This window comes from Coregonus clupeaformis, chromosome 40 (assembly GCF_020615455.1).
Source record: "Coregonus clupeaformis isolate EN_2021a chromosome 40, ASM2061545v1, whole genome shotgun sequence".
Classification (NCBI taxonomy): Eukaryota; Metazoa; Chordata; class Actinopteri; order Salmoniformes; family Salmonidae; genus Coregonus; species Coregonus clupeaformis.
Genome location: NC_059231.1, coordinates 29,137,074 through 29,162,155, shown reverse-complemented (window position 1 = coordinate 29,162,155; position 25,082 = coordinate 29,137,074). Strand labels below are relative to the sequence as shown.

General features: G+C 46.5%; 1 protein-coding gene across 3 annotated transcripts in view; it reads right to left on the bottom strand.

Annotated features, from left to right (window-relative positions):
- The window catches only part of nalcn (sodium leak channel, non-selective), a 327,441-nt gene that overhangs the window by 7,038 nt on the left and 295,321 nt on the right, over nucleotides 1–25,082 (bottom strand). For all 3 annotated transcript variants that reach the window (XM_041863638.1, XM_041863654.1, XM_041863648.1), the window contains 6 exons: nucleotides 15,887–15,961; nucleotides 15,617–15,736; nucleotides 15,331–15,399; nucleotides 14,896–15,044; nucleotides 14,368–14,461; nucleotides 7,652–7,784 (listed from right to left, as the gene is read on the bottom strand). In XM_041863638.1, the coding sequence (XP_041719572.1) occupies nucleotides 7,652–7,784; nucleotides 14,368–14,461; nucleotides 14,896–15,044; nucleotides 15,331–15,399; nucleotides 15,617–15,736; nucleotides 15,887–15,961 (640 nt within the window). The remainder of the gene's footprint in view (nucleotides 1–7,651; nucleotides 7,785–14,367; nucleotides 14,462–14,895; nucleotides 15,045–15,330; nucleotides 15,400–15,616; nucleotides 15,737–15,886; nucleotides 15,962–25,082) is intronic.

Sequence of the window (25,082 nt, the reverse complement as noted above, 5' to 3'; positions counted from 1 at the left end):
CCCATGCCAAATCTTTTCAGTCTCCTGAGGGGAAATAGGCTTTGTCGTGCCCTCTTCACGACTGTCTTGGTGTGTTTGGACCATGATAGTTCGTTGGTGATGTGGACACCAAGGAACTTGAAGCTCTCAACCTGTTCCACTACAGCCCCGTCGATGAGAATGTGGGCGTGCTCAGTCCTCTTTTTTTTCCTGTAGTCCACAATCATCTCCTTTGTCTTGGTCACGTTGAGGGAGAGGTTATTATCCTGGCACCACACGGCCAGGTCTCTGACCTCCTCCCTATAAGCTGTCTCATCGTTGTCTGTGATCAGGCCTACCACTGTTGTGTCGTCGGCAAACTTAATGATGGTGTTGGAGTCGTGCCTGGCCATGCAGTCATGGGTGAACAGGGAGTACAGGAGGGGACTGAGCACGCACCCCTGAGGGGCCCCCGTGTTGAGGATCAGTGTGGCAGATGTGTTGTTACCTACCCTTACCACCTGGGGCGGCCCGTTAGGGAAGTCAAGGATCCAGTTGCAGAGGGAGGTGTTTAGTCCCAGGATCCTTAGCTTAGTGATGAGCTTTGAGGGGCACTATGGTGTTGAATGCTGAGCTGTAGTCAATGAATAGCATTCTCACGTAGGTGTTCCTCTTGTCCAGGTGGGAAAGGGCAGTGTGGAGTGCAATAGAGATTGCATCATCTGTGGATCTGTTGGGGCGGTATGCAAATTGGAGTGGGTCTAGGGTTTCTGGGATAATGGTGTTGATGTGAGCCATGACCAGCCTTTCAAAGCACTTCATGGCTACAGATGTCAGTAGTCGGTAGTCATTTAGGCAGGTTATCTTAGTGTCCTTGGGCACGGGGACTATGGTGGTCTGCTTGAAACATGTTGGTATTACAGACTCAGTTAGGGACATGTTGAAAATGACAGTGAAGACACTTGCCAGTTGGTCAGCACATGCTCGGAGTATACGTCCTGGTAATCCGTCTGGCCCTGCGGCCTTGTGAATGTTGACCTTCTTAAAAGTCTTACTCACATCGGCTACGGAGAGCGTGATCACATAGTCATCCGGAACAGCTGGTGCTCTCATGCATGCTTCAGTGTTGCTTGCCTCGAAGTGAGCATAGAAGTGGTTTAGCTCGTCTGGAAGTCTTGTGTCACTGGGCAGCTCGCGGCTGTGCTTCCCTTTGTAGTCTGTAATAGTTTTCAAGCCCTGCCACATCCGACGAGTGTCAGAGCCGGTGTAGTACGATTCAATCTTAGTCCTGTATTGACTCTTTGCCTGTTTGATGGTTCGTCGGAGGGCATAGCAGGATTTCTTATAAGCGTCCGGGTTAGAGTCCCGCTCCTTGAAAGCGGCAGCTCTACCCTTTAGCTCAGTGCGGATGTTTCCTGTAATCCATGGCTTCTGGTTGGGGTATGTACGTACGGTCACTGTGGGGACGACATCATCGATGCACTTATTGATGAAGCCAGTGACTGATGTGGTGTACTCCTCAATGCTATCTGAAGAATCCCGGAACATGTTCCAGTCTGTGCTAGCAAAACAGTCCTGTAGCTTAGCATCTGCGTCATCTGACCACTTTTTTATTAACCGAGTCACTGGTGCTTCCTGCTTTAGTTTTTGCTTATAAGCAGGAATCAGGAGGATAGATTTATGGTCAGATTTGCCAAATGGAGGGCGAGGGAGAGCTTTGTATGCGTCTCTGTGTGGAGTAAAGGTGGTCTAGAGTTTTTTTTTCCTCTGGTTGCACATTTAACATGCTGGTAGAAATTAGGTAGCACGGATTTAAGTTTCCCTGCATTAAAGTCCCCGGCCACTAGGAGCGCTGCCTCTGGATTAGCGTTTTCCTGTTCACTTATGGCCTTATACAGCTCATTCAGTGCAATCTTAATGCCAGCATTGGTTTGTGGTGGTAAATAGACAGCTATGAAAAATATAGATGAAAACTCTCTTGGTAAATAGTGTGGTCTACAGCTTATCAAAACCTCGAGACTTCCTTAGTATTTGATTTTGTGCACCAGCTGTTGTTTACAAATATACACAGACCGCCATCCCTTGTCTTACCGGAGTCAGCCGTTCTATCCTGCCGATGTAGCGTATAGCCCGCTAGCTGTATGTTGTCCATGTCGTCGTTCAGCCACGACTCGGTGAAACATAAGATGTTACAGTTTTTAATGTCCCGTTGGTAGGATAACCGTAATCTTAGGTCATCCAATTTATTCTCAAATGATTGAAGATAGGCTAATAGGATAGATGGGAGAGGCGGTTTTCTCGCTCACCGTCGGATCCTTACAAGGTACCCCGACCTACGTCCACGATATCTCTGTCTCTTTCTCATGGGAATGACGGGGATTTGGGCCTTGTCGGGTGTATGTAGGATATCCTTCGCGGCCGCCTCGTTGAAGAAAAAATCTTCTTCCAATACGAGGTGAGTAATCGCTGTCCTGATATCCAGAAGCTCTTTTTGGTTATAAGAGACGATGGCAGAAACATTATGTACAAAATAAATTACAAATAACGCGGAAAAACACACATAATAGTACAATTGGTTAGAGGGCTGTAAAACGGCAGCCATCTTCTCCGGCGCCATTCCTCAGTGTAGCTTGAGAAAGGAGCAGTTCTTGCAGATGAGTTTTTGTTGACTCACAAAACTACCTTCACAAACAAAGCACCCAGTAGTTATCCCCACGCAAAAAGCATGGAAGTTCCTTTGTATAATTTAGAACTTGAGTCTGATCTTATTTCTGGTTCCATTGTTGTTGGAGTGAGGCCTGTTTTGGGAAACAATTTGGCTGGAGGGAAGGTCGTGCCAAATTCTGTCGTTTGTAAGGAACCAAGAGTAGAGGAACCAGATGATTTATCAGAAAAGTACCCTTGAGTGTTCCCAACGTGTGCCGTTACACGTGCTATGTCTAAGAAAGTTGCTGGGCGCAAGTCTAGTGTTGAGGAGGATGTCAGCGATCCCACAATGGTCGATCTGTCAAAGACATTTATGGGTGATCATGATTTCGCTAAACCTCCTGAGTTGACCTCTCCTTTGAAAACCCAAAAGGTGAGTGAGTTTGTAGGACCACTGAAGGAAGAGACGGTCCCTACAGTTGACACTTCAATCTCTAGGAAGCAGCTGATTGCTGAACAGAGTAAAGATGTTTCCCTCTCCCCTCTTTTTGCTGAGATACGTCCAGAGGAGGAGTTTGATGAAGTTCGTGTGGGTTACATTGACAGAGATGGTGTTCTAATGAGGAAATGGCATTCTCGTGCCACTTCTGGGCAAGACTATTGGCCCAGTGTATCTTAAATTGTCATTCCAGTTACACTTCGACAAGAGATACTAAGTTGGCTCACAATGGTAGTATGGCAGGCCATCTTGGGGTCAACAAGAAGTTTGACTGTATGTTACATAACATCTTCCGCCCTGGTCTGAAACAGGATGTTGTGTCTTACTGTAAATCCAGCGAACGTGCAAACCAAGCTGTACCGGTTGCACCTTTGCAGCCGATTCCTGCTTTTGACAAACCTTTCAGCAGGGTTCTGGTGGACTGTGTTGGTCCTTTGCCCAAAGCAAAGAGTAGTAACCAGTTTCTTTTGACCATCATGTGTGCTGCCACTCGTTTCCCTGAGGCCATTCCATTGAGGAAAATCACGAGAGGAAAGTTACTACGGATATTGCATGAGTTTCCCCTTGAAATCAGACATCAGTGGAAAGGATAACTTGGTTGCTGATTGTCTTTCAAGGGTGGGCAGTTAATACGTTTTGTGTTTTGTGTTTAGCCAGTGTGTGGCCCTGGTTTACAATTTATTTTGAATGCATGTTTTGGAGATGAGTTTTGTTTTTGTTGCGCTAATTCCAAGGGGATGCGAGTTATAGAAACGTATTTGATTTTACCAGTTTCTCAAAACTTCAGAGTTTTAGGGAGCAGTATATATATATATATATATATATATATATATATATATATATATATATATATACATACACACACTGGTTGAGAGAATGCCAAGAGTGTGCAAAGCTGTCATCAAGGCAAAGGGTGGCTATTTGAAGAATCTCAAATATAAAATATATTTTGATTTGTTTAACACTTTTTTGGTTACTACATGATTCCATATGTGTTATTTCATAGTTTTGATGTCTTCACTATTATTCTACAATATAAAAAATAGTAAAAATAAAGAGAACCTTGAATGAGTAGGTGTGTCCAAACTTTTGACTGGTACTGTATATATATATATATATATATATATATATATATATATATATATACTGTATATATAGTATATCATTATAAAAAGAAAATTGTTAAAGGTCTGTTTTGTCTTGTATTTAATTGTTGACCGCCAGTTGACACCATGTTTACATTGGAGAAGGCGACGCATTTAAGTAGCGACACATTTACGTTGATCATGTTATGAGATGGAAGTTGTTTTCTGTTGGTTGTGAGCAAACTTGTCCAACAAAAATATAGGATATATTTGTTGTCTTAAGGGGGAAGGTGTTACAGGCTTTGGCTTTTCCATTCATATTTCGAGGTTGGACGTTAGCACGTGGGGCGCACTAACTGGTGTCACCTCGTTTGTCAGTATGTATTACATCTGTTCTGGTTGGTCATCTCGTTAGTGGGAAGGTGTTTCACCTGTGCTGGCCCAGGTGCTATTTAGAGTGGCTCCAGTGGTCTTGAGAGACGTGGAGGGTTAACACCTTTAGTTGGCTCTACATATTAAGATTTCTAGACCAACAATCCTTTATCTGATCATCACTGTTTTGCTCCACTTTTTGGTTTGCTTCCTGTCTTTAAGTTTGGTGTGGGTTTTTCTTTTGTTTGCTTCTTGTTGGGCATATTTAGTGGGCGCTCAGGGTTGGTGTCATTTAGGTCCCAGTTGCTTCTAGTCAACTTTCAGTGGACACCCCCACGAGTGTCTTTCAGAACCCCTCCTAAAACCCCACCTGTTTCGTTTTGGTTATTGTCAGTGACCCTTTGTTAGTTCCCCTTTCTGTTTGAGTGACAATTCTTGGTTTTCTTGCTGAGGAACGTAACACCTTTCATGGCATATTCTCCAACTAGCATTGGAGTGGTCGAGGAACCATACCTGAGCTTCGCTAATGGCACCTGCAATTAGATGTTCATAGCCTTCAGTAAATGGATTGTGAATAATAGGCCTATGTGGCTTTTAGTGGTGACTGGTGAAATGGTATACGTAGTCATTTCCCTACAACACTCACAGTATGAAGCACTGTAGGCATCTAAGGGACAGGTTGTGCTAACAGACACAGTCCATAAAACCACAAGGATATACAGTGGGGAGAACACGTATTTGATACACTGCCGATTTTGCAGGTTTTACTACTTATAAAGAATGTAGAGGTCTGTATCTTTTATCATAGGTACACTTCAACTGTGAGAGACGGAATCTAAAACAAAAATCCAGAAAATCATGTTGTATGATTTTTAAGTAATTAATTTGCATTTTATTGCATGACATAAGTATTTAATACATCAGAAAAGTAGAACTTAATATTTGGTACAGAAACCTTTGTTTGCAATTACAGAGATCATACGTTTCCTGTAGGTCTTGACCAGGTTTGCACACACTGCAGCAGGGATTTTGGCCCACTCCTCCATACAGACCTTCTCCAGATCCTTCAGGTTTCGGGGCTGTCGCTGGGCAATACGGACTTTCAGCTCCCTCCAAAGATGTTCTATTGGGTTCAGGTCTGGAGACTGGCCAGGCCACTCCAGGACCTTGAGATGCTTCTTACGGAGCCACTCCTTAGTTGCCCTGGCTGTGTGTTTCGGGTCGTTGTCATGTTGGAAGACCCAGCCACGACCCATCTTCAATGCTCTTACTGAGGGAAGGAGGTTGTTGGCCAAGATCTCGCGATACATGGCCCCATCCATCCTCCCCTCAATATGGTGCAGTCGTCCTGTCCCCTTTGCAGAAAAGCATCCCCAAAGAATGATGTTTCCACCTCCATGCTTCACGGTTGGGATGGTGTTCTTGGGGTTGTACTCATCCTTCTTCTTCCTCCAAACACAGCGAGTGGAGTTTAGACCAAAAAGCTCTATTTTTGTCTCATCAGACCACATGACCTTCTCCCATTCCTCCTCTGGATCATCCAGATGGTCATTGGCAAACTTCAGACGGGCCTGGACATGCGCTGGCTTGAGCAGGGGGACCTTGCGTGCGCTGCAGGATTTTAATCCATGACGGCGTAGTGTGTTACTAATGGTTTTCTTTGAGACTGTGGTCCCAGCTCTCTTCAGGTCATTGACCAGGTCCTGCCGTGTAGTTCTGGGATGATCCCTCACCTTCCTCATGATCATTGATGCCCCACGAGGTGAGATCTTGCATGGAGCCCCAGACCGAGGGTGATTGACCGTCATCTTGAACTTCTTCCATTTTCTAATAATTGCGCCAACAGTTGTTGCCTTCTCACTAAGCTGCTTGCCTATTGTCCTGTAGCCCATACCAGCCTTGTGCAGGTCTACAATTTTATCCCTGATGTCCTTACACAGCTCTCTGGTCTTGGCCATTGTGGAGAGGTTGGAGTCTGTTTGATTGAGTGTGTGGACAGGTGTCTTTTATACAGGTAACGAGTTCAAACAGGTGCAGTTAATGAGTGGAGAACAGGAGGGCTTCTTAAAGAAAAACTAACAGGTCTGTGAGAGCCGGAATTCTTACTGGTTGGTAGGTGATCAAATACTTATGTCATGCAATAAAATGCAAATTAATTACTTAAAAATCATACAATGTGATTTTCTGGATTTTTGTTTTAGATTCTGTCTCTCACAGTTGAAGTGTACCTATGATAAAAATTACAGACCTCTACATGCTTTGTAAGTAGGAAAACCTGCAAAATCGGCAGTGTATCAAATACTTGTTCTCCCCACTGTATATGCCAGATCATATTCAGAAGGAGATGGAGAGATGGATAGCTACAGTTGATGTTGGCTTGCTTCCTAAACTCCCTTGAAATTAATTTAGACTCTGCCAATGTGTCCTCTCTCTCACACACACACACACACACACACACACACACACACACACACACGCACACACACACACACACACACACACAGGTGGACCGAGACATGGGAGGTAGATAATGATTTCTGCACGGCAAGGTTTGATGATGAGGTGTGTAATAACAGTGTTAAACTGTCATGGGGAGAGATGAAACCATTTATTGTGCTTTATGAGATATTCACACTCACGTCTCATACCGCAGGAAATGAAATATGGGCCTGAATGTGAGTGGCTTACGCACACACATGCATGCTCGCACACACACTGTCACGTCTCCTCCCGTTGCTCCCCTCCGGCGCTCTGATTCACTGGTCTACTGAGCCACCGGTCTGAGCGCACCACCTCGGCAACACCGGAATGGAAACCCAGCGCACCTGCACCTCATTATCTCATCACCACCCCTATTTAGCCCTGGACTGTTCTGTGTCATGTTGTGTGTGATTGTTTTGCTTCGTGTCATGTACTCTATCTTTGTTAATTTTCTTTGTCATTGTTTGAGTAAACATTGACCTTGTTAATTCCTGCGTCTGCGTCCTGCCTCTTCGTATACTCAGTACTCGTCACACACACCCCATATGGAAAGGCTTTATTCAAATGTTATAAAGTCAATCTTATATGATTAGGGCACACACACACTTACCCACTAGGAGGTTAAGCATGATGTAAGCAATGATGACATAGAAGGAGCAGAAGTAGATGAGTGCTCCTGCGTAGTTCCCACAGTCCGTCTCCCAGTAGCGATGCTTATCGGGGGTACAGAAAGGAGGCTGCACCTGAGGAGGGGAACATCCCAAACACAATGTTATCAATATATGAGGCCCCACACTACAACGTGAACCCACAGAGAGAATTTCCGCTGGGGCCAACCTTATGAAAATGTATGCACGCAAGTTGCTTTGGATAACAATGTCTGCTAAATGGCATATATTATTATATTACACTGAACAAAAATATAAACGCAACATGTAAAGTGTTAGTCCCATGTTTCATGAGCTGAAATAAAACATAACCAAACTTTTCCATATGCACACAAAAAGGTTATTTCTCTCAAATGTTGTGCACAAATGTATTTACATCCTTGTTAGTGAGCATTTCTCCTTTGCCAAGATAATCCATCCACCTGACAGGTGTTGCATATCAAGAAGCTGATTAAACAGCATGGTCATTACACAGGTGCACCTGGTGCCGGGGACAAAAAAGGCAACTCTAAAATGTGCAGTTTTGTCACACAACACATCGTCTGAGACCAGCCACCGGACAGCTGATGAAACTGTGGGTTTGTACAACCGAAGAATTTCTGCAGAAACTGTCAGAAACCTCATCTGCATGCTTGTCATCCTCAACAGGGTCTTGACCTGACTGCAGTTCGGTGTTGTAACGTACTAAAGTGGGCAAATGCTCACCTTCGATGCCACTGGCACGCTGGAGAAGTGTGCTCTTCACAGATCAATCCCGGTTTCAACTATACTGGGCAGATGGCAGACAGCGTGTATGGCGCTGTGTGGGCAAGCAGTTTGCTGATGTCAACGTTGTGAAAAGAGTGCCCCATGGTGGCGGTGGGGTTATGGTATGGGGAGTCATAAGCTACGGACAACGAACACAATTGCATTTTATTGATGGCAATTTGAATGCACAGAGATACCGTGACAAGATCCTGAGGCCCATTGTCGTGCCATTCATCCGCCACCATCACCATGTCGCAAGGATCTGTACACAATTCCTGGAAGCTCAAAATGTCCCAGTTCATCCATGGCCTGCATAAATCACTTACCAGACACACATTGAGCATGTTTGGGATTTTGTATTTGTATTTATTAAGGATCCCCATTAGCTGCTGGGATCCAACAACATTAAGGCAGTTATATACCATTTAAAATATTACATGACATTACATTTCATAACACTTTTCACAACATATTAAGTGTGTTCCCTCAGGCCACTACTCTACTACCACATATCTACAATACAAAATCCATGTGTACGTGTGTGTGTAGAGTGCATATCTTATCATGTGTATGTGTAAGCATGTGTCTGTGCCATGTGTGTGTCTTTTCACAGTCCCCGCTGTTCCATTAGGTGTATCTTATTTTTTAAAATCTGATTCTACTGTTTGCATCAGTAACCTGATGTGGAATCTATGTAGTACTGTGCACCTCCCATAGTCTGTTCTTGACTTGGGGATTGTGAAGAGACCTTTGGTGGCATGTCTTGTGGGGTATGCATGGGTGTCCGAGCTGTGTGCTAGTAGTTTAAACAGACACCTCGGTGCATTCAGCATGTCAACACTTCTTACAAAAACAAGTACTGATGAAGTCAATCTCTCCTCCACTTTGAGCCATGAGAGATTGACATGCATATTTTTAATGTTAGCTCGCCGTGTACATTTAAGGGCCAGCCGTGATGCCCTGTTCTGAGCCAATTGTAATTTTCAGAGGTCCCTCTATGTGGCACCTGACCACACAACTGAACAGTAGTCCTGGTGAAACAAAACTAGGGCCTGTAGGACCTGCCTTGTTGATAGTGTTGTTAAAAAGGCAGAGCAGCGCTTTATTATGGACAGACTTCTCCCATTTGAGCTACTATTGAATCAACATGTTTTGACCATGACAGTTTACAATCCAGGGTTACTCCAAGAAGTTTAGTCACCTCAACTGGCTCAATTTCCACATAATTTATTACAGGATTTAGTTGAGGTTTAGGGTTTAGTTAAAAGTAAGGGGCCTAGACAGCTGCCCTTGTCACACCCTGATCTGTTTCACCGGTCTTGTGCTTGTCTCCACCCCGCTCCAGGTGTCGCCCATTTTTGCCATCATCCCCTGTGCATTTATACCTGTGTTTTCTGTTTGTCTGTTGCCAGTTCGTCTTGTCTTGTCAAGCCTACCAGCGTTTTTTCCGTACTCCTGTTTTCTCTCTAGTTCCTGTTTTCTAGTTTTCCCGGTTTTGACCATTCTGCCTGCCCTGACCCTGAGCCTGCATGCCGTTCTGTACCTTGAGATACTGCCCTTGGATTACTGACCTCTGCCTGACCCTGAGCCTGCCTGCCATTCTGTACCTTTCGGACTCTGCTCTGGATTACTGACCTCTGTCTGCCCTTGACCTGTTGCTTGCCTGCCCCTGTTGTTGTAATACACTTTTGTTACTTCGAACTGTCTGCATCTGGGTCTTATCCTGAGGTCTGATAGCCCTGGGGAATTCCTGATTCTATCTGGATTATGTTGGAGAGGCTTCCATTAAAGAACACCCTCTGTGTTCTGTTAGACAGGTAACTCTTTATCCACAACATAGCAGGGGGTGTAGAGCCATAACACATACGTTTTTCCAGCAGCAAACTATGATAGATAATGTGAAAAGCCGCACTGAAGTCTAACAAAGCAGCCCCCTCAATCATTTTATCATAATTTTCTCTCAGCCAATCATCATTCGTTTGTGTAATTGCTGTGCTTGTTGAAGGTCCTTCCCTATAAGCATGCTGAAAGTTTGTTGTCAATTTTCTTACTGTAAAATAGCATTGTATCTGGTCAAACACACATTTTTCCAAAAGTTTACTAAGGGTTGGTAACAGGCTGATTACTGGCTCAAATAGCCAACCATTATTCTTGGGTAGTGGAATTACTTTTTCTTCCCTCCAGGCCTGAGGGCACACACTTTCTAGTAGGCTTAGATTGAAGATATGGCAAATAGTAGTGGCAATATTGTCCGCTATTATCCTCAGTAATTTTCCATCCAAGTTGTCAGACCCCGGTGGCTTGTCATTGTTGATAGACTACAATAATCTTTTCACGTCTTCCACACTCACTTTACGGAATTCAAAATTACAATGCTTGTCTTTCATAATTTGATCAGTTATACTTTGATGTGTAGTGTCAGCGTTTGTTGCTGGCATGTCATGCCTAAATTAGCTAATTTTGCCAATGAAAATAGTATTAAAGTAATTGCCAATATCAGTGGGTTTTGTGATGAATGAGCCATCTGATTCAATGAATGTTTGAGCTAAGTTTGCCTTTTTGCCCAAAATTTCATTTAAGGTGCTCCAAAGCTTTTTACTATCATTCTTTATATAATTTATCTTTGTTTCATAGTATAGCTTCTTATTGTTTTTATTTAGTTTAAACACATGATTTCTCAATTTGCAGTATGTTTGCCAATCGGTTGTGCAGCCATACTTATTTGCCATTCCTTTTGCCTCATCCCTCTCAACCATCCAATTTTTAAATTCCTCAACAATCCACAGGGATTTAACAGTTTTTACAGTCATTTTCTAATGGGTGAGTGCTTATTAGCAACTGAAATAAGCAATTTCATAAATGTGTCAAGTGCAGCGTCTGGTTTCTCCTCATTACACACCACAGACCAACAAATATTCTTTACATGAACAACATAGGAATCGCTACAAAACTTTTTGTATGACCTCTTATACACTATATTAGGCCCAGCCTTTGAAACTTTGGTTTTCCTAGATATGGCTACTATATTGTGATCACTACATCCAATTGAATTGGATACTGCTTTAAAGCAAATTTCTGCAGCATTAGTAAAGATGTGATCAATAAATGTTGATGATTTCATTCCCGTGCTGTTTGTAACTACGCTGGTAGGTTGACTGATAACCTGAACCAGGTTGCAGGCACTGGTTACAGTTTGAAGCTTTTTCTTGAGTGGACAGCTTGATGACAGCCAGTCAATATTTAAATCACCCAGAAAATATACCTCTCTGTTGATATCACATACATTATCAAGCATTTCACACGTTATCCAGATACTGACTGTTAGCACTTGGTGGTCTATAGCAGCTTCCCACAATAATGGGCTTTAGGTGAGGCAGATGAACCTGTAGCCATATTACTTAAACAGTATTTAACATGAGATCCTCTCTAAGCTTTACAGGAATGTGGTTCTGAATATAAACAGCATTGGCATTTCTGTATTTTCTGTATTGTTACCACTGTATCATCAAAGGTATTATCTAAGTGAGTTTCAGAGATAGTCAGAATATAAATGTCATCTGTTACTAGCAAGTTATTGATTTCATGAACCTTGTTTCTTAAGCTACATATGTTAACATGGGCAATTTCTTCATTGCTTTATTGGGAAGCATAGCAGAAGTAAACATGCTCATGTTATTTATGTTAGTGCAGGGTGAGCTGCACATAGTGGACTTCCTACTAGGGCACACCGCCTCAGTGCTAACAGTATAACTCTGGTTCATAGGCACTTGATTACTGCATACAATAGCTGTAGGATCAGCAGTGGCATTCAGGGCAGTTAGAGGGACATAAATTATGTTACTTACATTATGTCTATCAACACCCCTGGGATAATGTACATTTGCTAAAGAATTATGACAAGTCAGCGACACAATAGTAGGGATTAACTGAGTTGGGCTTGGGTCATTGATATGTCAGTCTCAACACAGCCTTATAATGCTGTGAAATGATCCAAGAATCCAAATTATTCGGGTGGATCCCATCCTATACATAAAATGTGTTTTGTTTCCAAAAGGTATCGAAATTGTCAACAAAAGTTACACCCATCGAGCTGTAATAATCATGTAGCCAGTTGTGAAGAGAAAGAATTCTGCTAAAGCATTCAATGCAACAATTCAGAGAGGGCACAGGGCCAGATATTATAGGTATTTCATTAGTGTCTAGCAGAGAATCAATCAGCCATTTAAAATCCAGTTTCAACTGTTCAGAGCTGCACTTCATAATGTCATTAAAACCCACATGGACTATGATAGAATAGATTTCCATGTCCTGGTGTAGAACATTCAGTAGCAGCTTAGTAATGTCATTTACTCGAACTCCTGGATAGGACAGTGTTTTTGCACCAGGAGCCAGTGACATTTCTTACCATGGAGTTGCCCAAAATCACGGCTGGCGAGAAGGACAAGGAAATCTTCCCACTCCCCGCTTCACGGATTTTGAGAACCCTTTAAGGACAGGCGAGATGCAGGATAACTTGAGCCCGTAGCTCCCAGCGCAGGCCTCCGACAGATGGAGAAGCCCAGCTTGATTCAGAGCATGGACGGAAGGTTGTCGACGTCGACTTCGAAATCATAGGGGAAGGAGTAGGCACAGCGGCCGCAGACACAGGTACCCTCAGCGACGAAGGTACAGGAAGTTCAGGCTCCAAGGCAGCGAAACTATTAGTTGTTTGTATCTGCTCCAGGCCTCTCGTTGGCAGTGTATCCTGCTTTGCGGGAGGCCGCTGTCTTCGGCTTCCACGGCTTGTGACATGTGACCATCATTGATTGGCATGGTCCTCTTGCTGTGCTCCTTCGACTCCGCTATCAGACGGGAGAGGAGAGAAGGGAGATGCTCCCCTGGTGAACAAACTCCGGGTAACACCGGCCAGTCAGACAACGACAAACGGCAAGGTGGAGATGCATCCAACAAGCGCGAACGCTTTCCAGCCACCGGTGTAGAAAAGGTAAACATTCCACTCTACGTTTTCCCCAGTTTCTTACATAGACTGGCGACCTGCTTGATCAAGGAAGCCACTTCAATTCTATAATCCTCGGCAAGCAAACAATTGCCACATTGGAACTCCGAGTGATCCAGTTTGTCCCGAAACAAAGCGTAGTAGATACAGGAACCGTTCATTTACTTCTCCAGACAAAAAGGGCTCCATTGCAAAACTCAACTTGGACTAACTTCGTTAGCTTGATGGCTAGCAGCTTAGCTAGCTAAGGTTAGCGTCTCTGCTAAGCAGGCTTCAACCTGTCTGTTAAGCCAATATCCAGCAATTGAAGAGGAGTGGGACAACATTCCATAGGCCACAATCAACAGCCTGATCAACTCGATGGGCTGCATGAGGCAAATGGTGGTCACACCAGATACAGACTTTTTTTGATCCACGCCCCTACCTTTTTTTAAGGTACAGTATCTGTGGTCAACAGATGCATATTTGTATTCCCAGTCATGTGAAATCCATAGATTAGGGCCTAATGAATTTATTTCAATTGACTGATTTTCTTATATGAACTGTAACTCAGTAAAACCTTTGAAATTGTTGCTTGTTGAGTTTACACTGTTCAGTGTATATTGTATTGTATATCTCTATTGAGCAGACACATAGACTGAACAATAAAAACAACAAACCCTCTTGAGTCATGAACTTTGGTTTGTTTACTTGAAATAATACTGTAACAGTATATCCTTTTTTTCTCAAATAAGTCTATTTTTGAGAAATGCCTATTTTTCTACATGGTTACCTTTTAGACCTGACTTTGTCTTGTGCTTGTTACGTAACAGACAGAAAAGTATTACACTACACTTTCTGTTTCATAAGTCTTGACTAGTTTCCCCTGAAGACACTGCTGTGTACATATCACAAATGAAATCGACCAGCTCTTACCATGCAGTCATGCATGATCTTATTCCAGTCTTCCCCAGTGACGATACGGAACAGAACAGTGATGGCCTTGCCCGCCGTGGAGAAGTTGGCATGCCTGTCATTGAGAAAAAATTTAAACAAATAAAGTAGCACACACACACACACATACTTTTGAGAGAATGCATCATCAGTGTGGCTGCAGACTTCTCAAACTGCCACTATTTCTCCACTAGATGAGGCTGTGATGGCACTACAAATCTAATAAGTGACACTTGCTCTTCAAATCTCTACAGTAATCAGAGAGGTTACCATGAGGAAGATAGGAGAAATGATGATGTGAAAGGAGAATGAGAGGGGAGCAGAGTCAGGGAAATGAAAGGAGAGGAGAATGGAGAAAGGTAAAAAGGAGGAAAGGAAGGAGGAAGATGAGGAGGAGTGGGAAGAAGAGTAGAAGGTAGGAAAGAGACAGAGGAGGACAGGGAATAAGTGTGTAAGAGGTAGAAAAGGGGATCAAAAAGGAGAGGAAAGAAAGAGGAATGAACCTCTCACCTGTTGATGTTCTCTCCGTATTTGACGGTTCCGAAGAGGACGACTCCGGCGAAGGCGTAGCAGAGGAGGAGGAGGAACATTCCCACGATGATGAAGAAGCTTTTATACATACTGACCACGACTGTCAGCAGTAGCATCTTCAGAGTCACCTACACACAGATTATATATTTAAAGAGACCACCCAGCGGGCAAAATGGTCGCAAGAGTTTTGTTAACCTCTTTTTAGAAACCGGCAAAATACTTCAAAAAACAGAGGTTGTAACAGATGGTTGTAATTACTTTATATGACATATTCAACCAGAAAAACAGTTTACAACTCTAAATAGTTTTTTTGCCTGCTGGGAAAGCTAGTAAATAGGGAAAACATATTTTTTACAGTTTTGTTCAGTAATATGCACTGGAAGTTCCATTAGGCTTACAGTAGGCTATACTTACATGCTTCCCACAGATGGTGAAGAACCTGAAGACGATCACACAGGTGCCCATCATGTAAGTGTAGGCATTCTACAGGAGGAGAGAACACTGTGGTCAGCCATTTACTAATTATACACTAATCTTCACTATATATTTAGTCATCACTCAAAAGAAGTACAGAATAGTTGTTAGCCTGATAGCCCACTGTTAGAAAATGCACTAGTTCCAGGAAAGAACAAGTGTTGTAAAGAATACCTTGTATATCTGTATTTATACTGTGTGTCTGTGTCTGTGTGTGTGTCCTCACCAGTAGAGCAAAGTGCAGGACTATCCAGATGACTCCCAGTATTGTCACCAGTAAATCATAGCGATTCCGTCTGCTCTGCCAGTACCCCGCCGGGGACATAGCTATGAACTTCATCGTCACCTGGTTACCACGACAAAAAAAATCCATCTGTCTTGTAGTCACATTGCTTTTATAATACTGTACATTTGTCACACAGGGCAATCCTGCCTTGAGATCCATGTGCATAGTGTTCCATGCAAATTTCCTATTGACATCTACCCAGACTCTTACCTCTAACACAAAGATAATGGTGAAGACCACTGACATGGTAGCAAGAGGCATTGTTACTGGGTCATCGACGTCCCACTGAAACACAAACATTTCACAGAAAAGCTGATGTTCAGTACAATCCAGCACCACTCTTAAATCTCCCCCTTTTAGCTAAACATAACTGATAGTATATGTAGTGATTCACTGATTGAAATGCATAACATTTGAGAAGTCACTTAAAATACACTGAATTGCACACACTTTTGCCCTCAGAACAGCCTCAATTCGTCAGGCTTGGACACTACAAGGTGTCGAAAGCGCTCCACAGGGATGCTGGCCCATGTTGACTCCAATGCTTCCAACAGTTGTGTCAAGATGGCTGGATGTCCTTTGGGTGGTGGACCATTCTTGATACACACGGGAAACTGTTGACTGTGAAAAACTCAGTAGCGTTGTAGTTCTTGACGCAAACTGGTGTAGCTGGCACCAAATACCATACCCTGTTCAAAGGCACTTAAATATTTTGTCTTGCCCATTCACCCTCTAAATGGCACACATACACAATCCATGTCTGAATTTTCTCAAGGCTTAAAAATCCTTCTTTAACCTGTCTCCTCCCTTTCATCTACACTAATTGAAGTGGAATTAACAATAAGGGATCATAGCTTTCACCTGGATTCACCTGGTCAGTCTATGTCATGGAAAGAGCAGGTTTTCCTAATGTTTTGTACACTCTGTGTAGATGCCCTTTTTTAAAATATTGATTTCGAATTTCAGAATTGACTGACTTCAATTTGAATTGATTGCAACCGTGATTTTCACTGTATTACGTCGGGCCGTGGGGTCCGGGCCAATTCTGTGAAATTGCGGGTGGGTGTGTGTAAGAAAATAGTTGAGCAGCACATCACTAGTAGATAGCTAGATAATGAATGTCTACACTACCGGTCAAAAGTTTTAGAACACCTACTCATTCAAGGGTTTTTCTTTATTTCTTACTATTTTCTACATTGTAGTATAATAGTGAAGACATCAAAACTATGAAATAACACATATGGAATCATGTAGTAACCAAAAAAAGTGTTAAACTGTCACGATCGTTGAGAGACGGGTCAGACCAAGGTGCAGCGTGGTATGCGAACATGTTTATTAAACTTCATGAACAAAACAAGAAACAATGTAACGTGAAGTCCTCAGGCTATACAAATACAAGCCTACACACGGAACAAGATCCCACAACTAAGGTAGGCAAAAAGGCTACTTAAGTATGAACCCCAATCAGAGACATCGAGCGACAGCTGTCTCTGATTGGGAATCACACCCGGCCAAACATAGAAATACAATACCTAGAACAAAAACATAGAATTTCTAGCATAGAACCTCACGCCCTGACCTTGAGAGGCCTGTTGTCTTTAGTTGGTTTGGTCAGGGCGTACTCCGGCCGCACCAACCTGACTCATTAGGGGAGGATCCGGGTGGGCTTTCAGCCTCGGAGGCGGATCCGGCTCCGGGCGTGACGACCTCTTCCTCTCTGCCTCCCCGTTACGCCCCTGGTCTGGTCTGGACCTTGGCGCGATGCTTCCCCTCTCCTTCCTCCCACGATGCACCAAGCCCTGTCTGGAGCCTGGTGTGGGAGACCCCGAACCTGGAGAGGGGCTGACGTCTGGGCCTGGATCAGCAATCCCCCTACGATGCACCAAGCCCTGTCTGGACCCTGGTGTGGGAGACCCCAAACCTGGAGAGGGGCTGACAACTGGGCCTGGATCGGCAATCCCCCCACGATGCACCAAGCCCTGTCTGGACCCTGGTGTGGGAGGCCCCGACCCTGGAGAGGGGTTGACTTCTGGGTCTGAAGTGGAGTCACTGACCGGAGCTGAACTGGACCCCGGTGGAGCGGACTGCTCTGGCTCCGGAGTGGAACCGCTGACCGGAGCTGGCCTGGAAACCGGTGGAGCGGACTGCTCTTTCTCCGGAATGGATCCGCTGACTGGAGCTGGACTGGGCACCGGTGGAACGGACTGCTCTGGCTCCGGAGTGGAGCCGCTGACCGGAGCTGGACTAGACCCGGTGGAATGGACTGCTCTGGCTCCGGAGTGGAGCAGCTGACCGGAGCTGGATCAGGCACCGGTGGAGCGGATTGCTCTGGCTCCGGAGTGGAGCCGCTGACCGGAGCTGGACTGGACCCCGGTGGAGCGGACTGCTCTGGCTCCGGAGTGGAGCAGCTGACCGGAGCTGGACTGGACCCCGGTGGAGCGGACTGCTCTGGCTCCGGAGTGGAGCAACCGACCGGAGCTGGACTGGACCCCGGTGGAGCGGACTGCTCTGGCTCCGGAGTGGAGCAACCGACCGGAGCCGGATCAGGCACCGGTGGAGCAGGCCGGGCCGGACTGGGGACACGCACCACTGGTCTGGTGCGAGGAGCAGGCACGGGCCGTACCGGACTGGGGACACGCACCACTGGTCTGGTGCGAGGAGCAGGCACGGGCCGTACCGGACTGGGAACACGCACCACTGGCTTGGTGCGAGGTGCAGGCACGGGCCGGGCCGGACTGGGAACACGCACCACTGGCCTGGTGCGAGGAGCAGGGACGGGCCGTATTGGACTGGGAACACGCACCACTGGCTTGGTGCGGGGAGCAGGTACGGGGCGTACCGGGCTGGCGACACGCACCACTGGTTTGTTGCGAGGAGCAGGGACAGGCCGTACCGGACTGGGGACACGCACCACAGGTCTGGTGCGAGGAGCAGGAACGGATCTTACCGGACTTGGAGCACGCACCACTGGCTTGGTGCGAGAAGCAGGCACAAGGCGTTCCGGACTGGGAACCGGCGCTGGAGGTCTACGACTGTACCGATGGCACCGGTGGAGCGGATTACTCTGGCTCCGGAGTGGAGCCGCTGACCGGAGCTGGACTGGACCCCGGTGGAGCGGACTGCTCTGGCTCCGGAGTGGAGCAGCTGACCGGAGCTGGATTTGGCACCGGTGGAGCGGATTGCTCTGGCTCCGGAATGGAGCCGCTGACCGGAGCTGAACTGGACCCCGGTGGAGCGGACTGCTCTGACTCCGGAGTGGAGCCGCTGTCCGGAGCTGGACTGGGCACCGGTGGAGCGGACTGCTCTGGCTCCGGAGTGGAGCCGCTGACCGGAGCTGGATCAGGCACCGGTGGAGCGGATTGCTCTGGCTCCGGAATGGAGCCGCTGACCGGAGCTGAACTGGATCCCGGTGGAGCGGACTGCTCTGACTCCAGAGTGGAGCCGCTGACCGGAGCTGGAATAGGCACCGGTGGAGCGGACTGCTCTGGCTCCGGAGTGGATCCGCTGACCGGAGCTGGATCAGGCACCGGTGGAGATTGCTCTGGCTCCGGAGTGGAGCCGCTGACCAGAGCTGGACTGGGCACCAGTGTAGCGGACTGCTCAGGCTCCGGAGTGGAGCAGCTGACCGGAGCTGGATCAGGCACCGGTAGAGCGGATTGCTCTGGACCGTACTGGACTGGGAACACGCACCACTGGCTTGGTGCGGGGAGCAGGTACGGGGCGTACCGGGCTGGCGACACGCACCACTGGTTTGTTGCGAGGAGCAGGGACAGGCCGTACCGGACTGGGGACACGCACCACAGGTCTGGTGCGAGGAGCAGGAACGGATCTTACCGGACTGGGAGCACGCACCACTGGCTTGGTGCGAGAAGCAGGCACAAGGCGTTCCAGACTGGGAACCGGCGCTGGAGGTCTACGACTGTACCAGTCCTTTACTCTCCGCGCCCTATCTTCCTCCAGTGAGGACTCCTCCGGGAGCCCCCACGAGTTAGGGAACAGAAACTCATCGTCGTTGTTATCCTCCGACTCCTCAGTATAAAACTGTTCCCATTCCTGTTCCCATGGTCGTAGGGACTCAAACTGGAAACCCACCGGGTGCAGTGGTCAGGGTTCTTGGGGCTGCCTCTCGGGCTTCCTCCTCGGCCGAGTCCTTTTGGGTTGCCGTTTCTCCTCTCCTGCCTGGGCTTCCTCATTCGCCCAGGGTCCTTTACCCGCAAATATCTCCTCTCAAGACCACATCTTCCCCACCTGTGTCCAGGGTGTTTGCTCCTCCTGGGCACGCTGCTTGGTCCGTTGGTGGTGGGATCTTCTGTCACGCTCGTTGAGAGATGGGTCAGACCAAGGTGCAGCGTGGTATGCGAACATGTTTATAAAACATAAACAAACAAGAAACAACGTAACGTGAAGTCCTCAGGCTATACAAATACAAGCCTACACACGGAACAAGACCCCACAACTAAGGTAGGCAAACAGGCTACTTAAGTATGATCCCCAATCAGAGACAACAAGCGACAGCTGTCTCTGATTGGGAATCACACCCGGCCAAACATAGAAATACAATACCTAGAACAAAAACATAGAATTTCTAGCATAGAATCTCACGCCCTGACCAAACCAACTAAAGACAACATGCCTCTCAAGGTCAGGGCGTGACATAAACAAATCAAAATATATTTTATATTTCAGATTTTTCAAATAGCCACCCATTGCCTTGATGACAGCTTTGCACACTCTTGGCATTCTCTCAACCAGCTTCACCTTGAATGCTTTTCCAACAGTCTTGAAGGAGTTCCAACATATGCTGAGCACTTGTTGGCTGCTTTTCCTTCACTCTGCGGTCCGACTGATCCCAAACCATCTCAATTTGGTTGAGGTCGGAGGATTGTGAAGGCCAGGTCATCTGATGCAGCACTCCACTCGCCTTCTTGATCAAATAGCCCTTACACAGCCTGGAGGTGTGTTGGGTCAATGTCCTGTTGAAAAACAAATGATAGTCCCACTAAGCCCAAACCAGATGGGATGGCGTATCGCTGCAGAATGCGAAGTGTGCCTTGAATTCTAAACAAATTACAGAGAGTGTCACCAGCAAAGCACCCACACACCATAACAGCTCCTCCTCCATGCTTTACGGTGGGATATACACATGCAGAGATAATCCGTTCACCCACACCGCGTCTCATAAAGACACGGCAGTTGGAACCAAAAATCTCAAATTTGGACTCCAGACCAAAGAACAAATTTCCACCAGTCCATTGCTTGTGTTTCTATTTTAATATTGTAGATAGATTGTAACTTCCATCAATGTAATTGTCTGCATCAATTCCAATCCCCCATAGGTTGTTTTTTTCCGCAAATACATATCACTTTGTCATGCTGATTGAGTTAGAATAACAGACTGGAAGCTTTAAAAGGAGGGTGGTGCTTGAAATCATTGTTCTTCCTCTGCTAACCATGGTTACCTGCAAGGAAACACGTGCTTTCATCAGTGCTTTGCACAAAAAGTGCTTCACAGGTAAGGATATTGCTGCTAGTAAGATTGCACCTAAATCAACCATTTATCGGATCATCAAGAACTTCAATGAGAGAGGTTCAATTGTTGTGTAGAAGGCTTCAGGGCGCCCAAGAAAGTCCAGCAAGCGCCAGGACCGTCTCCTAAAGTTGATTCAGCTGCGGGATCGAGGTACCACCAGTGCAGAGCTTGCTCAGGAATGACAGCAGGCAGGTGTGTGCATCTGCACGCACAGTGAGGCGAAGACCTTTAGAGGATGGCCTGGTGTCAAGAAGGGCAGCGAGGAAGACACTTCTCTCCAGGAAAAACATCAGGGACAGCCTGATATTCTACAAAAGGAACAGGGATTGGACTGCTGAGGACTGGGGTAAAGTCCTTTTCTCTGATTAATCCCCTTTCCGATTGATTGGGGCATCCGGAGAAAAGCTTGTCCGGAGAAGACAAGGTGAGCGCTACTATCAGTCCTGTTTCATGCCAACAGTAAAGCATCTTGAGACCATTCATGTGTGGGGTTGCTTCTCAGCCAAGGGAGTGGGCTCACTCACAATTTTGCCTAAGAACACAGCCATGAATAAAGAATGCTACCAACACATCCTCCAAGAGCAACTTCTCCCAACCATCCAAGAACAGTTTGGTGAAACAAAGTCAACACTGCAGCCATTGCTAGCTAGCCAACACTACCAGCTAGCAGTACTGTAGCAACTAAATACAATATCCTTTTAGCCAGCTACATTCGTTCGCAGCGACGCCGTTTTTCAAACAAAGTCATCACCGCAGCCATTGCTAGCTAGCCAACGCTACCAGCTAGCAGTACTGTAGCAACTAAATACAATATAATTTTAGCCAGCTACATTCGTTCGCAGCGACGCCGTTTTTCAAACAAAGTCAACACAGCAGCCATTGCTAGCTAGCCAACACTACCAGCTAGCAGTACTGTAGCAGCTAAATACAATATAATTTTTGTCAATGAGAATTTTGCAACATAAAGCTTCCCTTTCTGAACATTCGAGATGTGTAGTCCACTTGTGTAGCTAGCATGACTGACTTTGTGCTAGCTAGCCAACGTTTAATTATTGCTGCGTTATGAAAGGAACTAGACACAGACACAAATTATCTGTTTAGTGTGTTAACACACTATTGGTAGTTTGTTGTAACCAAGTATTGGTGCTAAACCGTGTGTTATTGGATGCTAGCATGCTAGTTAGCTATGGCGTCATAGGATACGGTGCCCTGGGCGGTTTTCATGGAAGAATACTGTACCAAGTTAGCTAGCTGAATAAAGTAAGTTAGAGTCTATTCCTAGAAACATTGAACCGCTGTAGTTTACAACAATTCTAATTTCTAAAGTGGAAGTTGGGAGAGTTATATTCGGGTGTTTCAGTGAAACAATTATAGTTTCTGAGGTGGAAGTTGGGAGAGTTATATTTGGGAGTTGTGGTGAGGGAGGCCCCGCTCTCTCCTTTCCCAGATGTTTAGTTCATTTCATTCCGATCTCCTCTGCATTATTGTAGCCATTTGCTGCAGCCTGTCAACTATGCCTCTGCCTATCCCTGTTCTCTCCTCTCCGCACAGGCTACACAAACGCCTCACACCGCATGGCTGCTGCCTCTCTAACCTGGTGGTCCCTGCACGCACCACACACCTGGAGTTCCAGGTCTCAGGCAGCCTCTGGAACTGCCGTTCTGCTGCCAACAAGGCAGAGTTCATCCCAGCCTATGCTACCCTCCAGTCCCTCGACTTCTTGGCGCTGACGGAAACATGGATTACCACTGAAAACACTGCTACTCCTACTGCTCTCTCCTCGTCTGACCATGTGTTCTCGCATACCCCGAGAGCATCTGGTCAGCGGGGTGGTGGCACAGGAATCCTCATCTCTCCCAAGTGGACATTCTCAATTTTTCCCCTAACCCATCTGTCTATTTCCTCATTTGAAATCCATGCTGTTACAGTCACTAGCCCATTTAAGCTTAATATCCTTGTCATCTATCGCCCTCCAGGTTCCCTTGGAGAGTTCATCAATGAGCTTGACGCCTTGATAAGTTCCTTTCCTGAGGATGGCTCACCCCTCACAGTTTTGGGGGATTTCAACCTCCCTACGTCTACATTTGACTCATTTCTCTCTGCCTCCTTCTTTCCACTCCTCTCCTCTTTTGACCTCACCCTCTCACCGTCCCCCCCTACTCACAAGGCAGGCAATATGCTTGACCTCATCTTTACTAGATGCTGTTCTTCTACTAATCTCACTGCAACTCCCCTCCATGTCTCCGACCACTACTTTGTATCCTTTTCTCTCTCGCTCTCCTCCAACACTACTCACTCTGCCCCTACACAGATGGTAATGCGCCGCCGCAACCTTCGCTCTCTCTCTCTCCCGCTACTCTCTCCTCTTCCATCCTATCATCTCTTCCCTCTGCTCAAACCTTCTCCCTCCAATCTCCTGATTCTGCCTCCTCAACCTCCTCTCCTCCCTTTCTGCATCCTTTGACTCTCTATGTCCCCTATCCTCCCGGCCGGCTCGGTCCTCCCCTCCAGCTCCGTGGCTTGATGACTCATTGCGAGCTCACAGAACAGAGCTCCGGGCAGCTGAGCGGAAATGGAAGAAAACTAGACCCCCTGCGGACCTGGCATCTTTTCACTCCCTCCTCTCTACATTTTCTTCATCTGTTTCTGCTGCTAAGGCCACTTTCTACCACTCTAAATTCCAAGCATCTGCCTCTAACCCTAGGAAGCTCTTTGCCACATTCTCCTCCCTGCTGAATCCCCCCTCCCTCTCTGTGGATGACTTCGTCAACCACTTTGAAAAGAAGGTTGACGACATCCGATCCTCGTTTGTTAAGTCAAATGACACTGCTGGTCCTGCTCACACTGCCCTACCCTATGCTTTGACTTCTTTCTCCCCTCTCTCTCCAGATAAAATCTTGCGACTTGTGACTGCAGGCCGCCCAACAACCTGCCCGCTTGACCCTATCCCCTCCTCTCTTCTCCAGACCATCTCCGGTGACCTTCTCCCCTACCTCACCTCGCTGATCAACTCATCCTTGACCACTGGCTATGTCCCTTCCGTCTTCAAGAGAGCGAGAGTTGCACCCCCTTCTCAAAAAAAACAACACTCGATCCCTCTGATGTCAACAACTACAGACCAGTATCCCTTCTTTCTTTTCTTTCCAAAACTATTGAGCGTGCCGTCTTTAGCCAACTCTCTTGCTATCTCTCTCAGAATGACCTTCTTGATCCAAACCAGTCAGGTTTCAGGACTGGTCATTCAACTGAGACTGCTCTTCTCTGTGTCACGGAGGCTCTCCGCACTGCTAAAGCTAACTCTCTCTCCTCTGCTCTTGTCCTTCTAGACCTGTCTGCTGCCTTTGATACTGTGAACCATCAGATCCTCCTCTCCACCCTCTCCGAGCTGGGCATCTCCGGCGCGGCTCACTCTTGGATTGCGTCCCTAGCTGACCGGTCGCTCCTACCAAGTGACGTGGCGAGAAGCTGTCTCCGCACCACGTGCTCTCACCACTGGTGTCCCCAGGGCTCAGTTCTAGGCCCTCTCCTATTCTCGCTATACACCAAGTCACTTGGCTCTGTCATATCCTCACATGGCCTCTCCTATCATTGCTACGCTGACGATACACAACTAATCTTCCCTTTCCCCCTTCTGATAACCAGGTGGCGAATCGCATCTCTGCATGTCTGGCAGACATATCAGTATGGATGACGGATCACCACCTCAAGCTGAACCTTGGCAAGACGGAGCTGCTCTTCCTCCCGGGGAAGGACTGCCCGTTCCATGATCTCGCCATCACGGTTGACAACTCCGTTGTGTCCTCCTCCCAGAGTGCGAAGAGCCTTGGCGTGACCCTGGACAACACCCTGTCGTTCTCCGCTAACATCAAGGCGGTG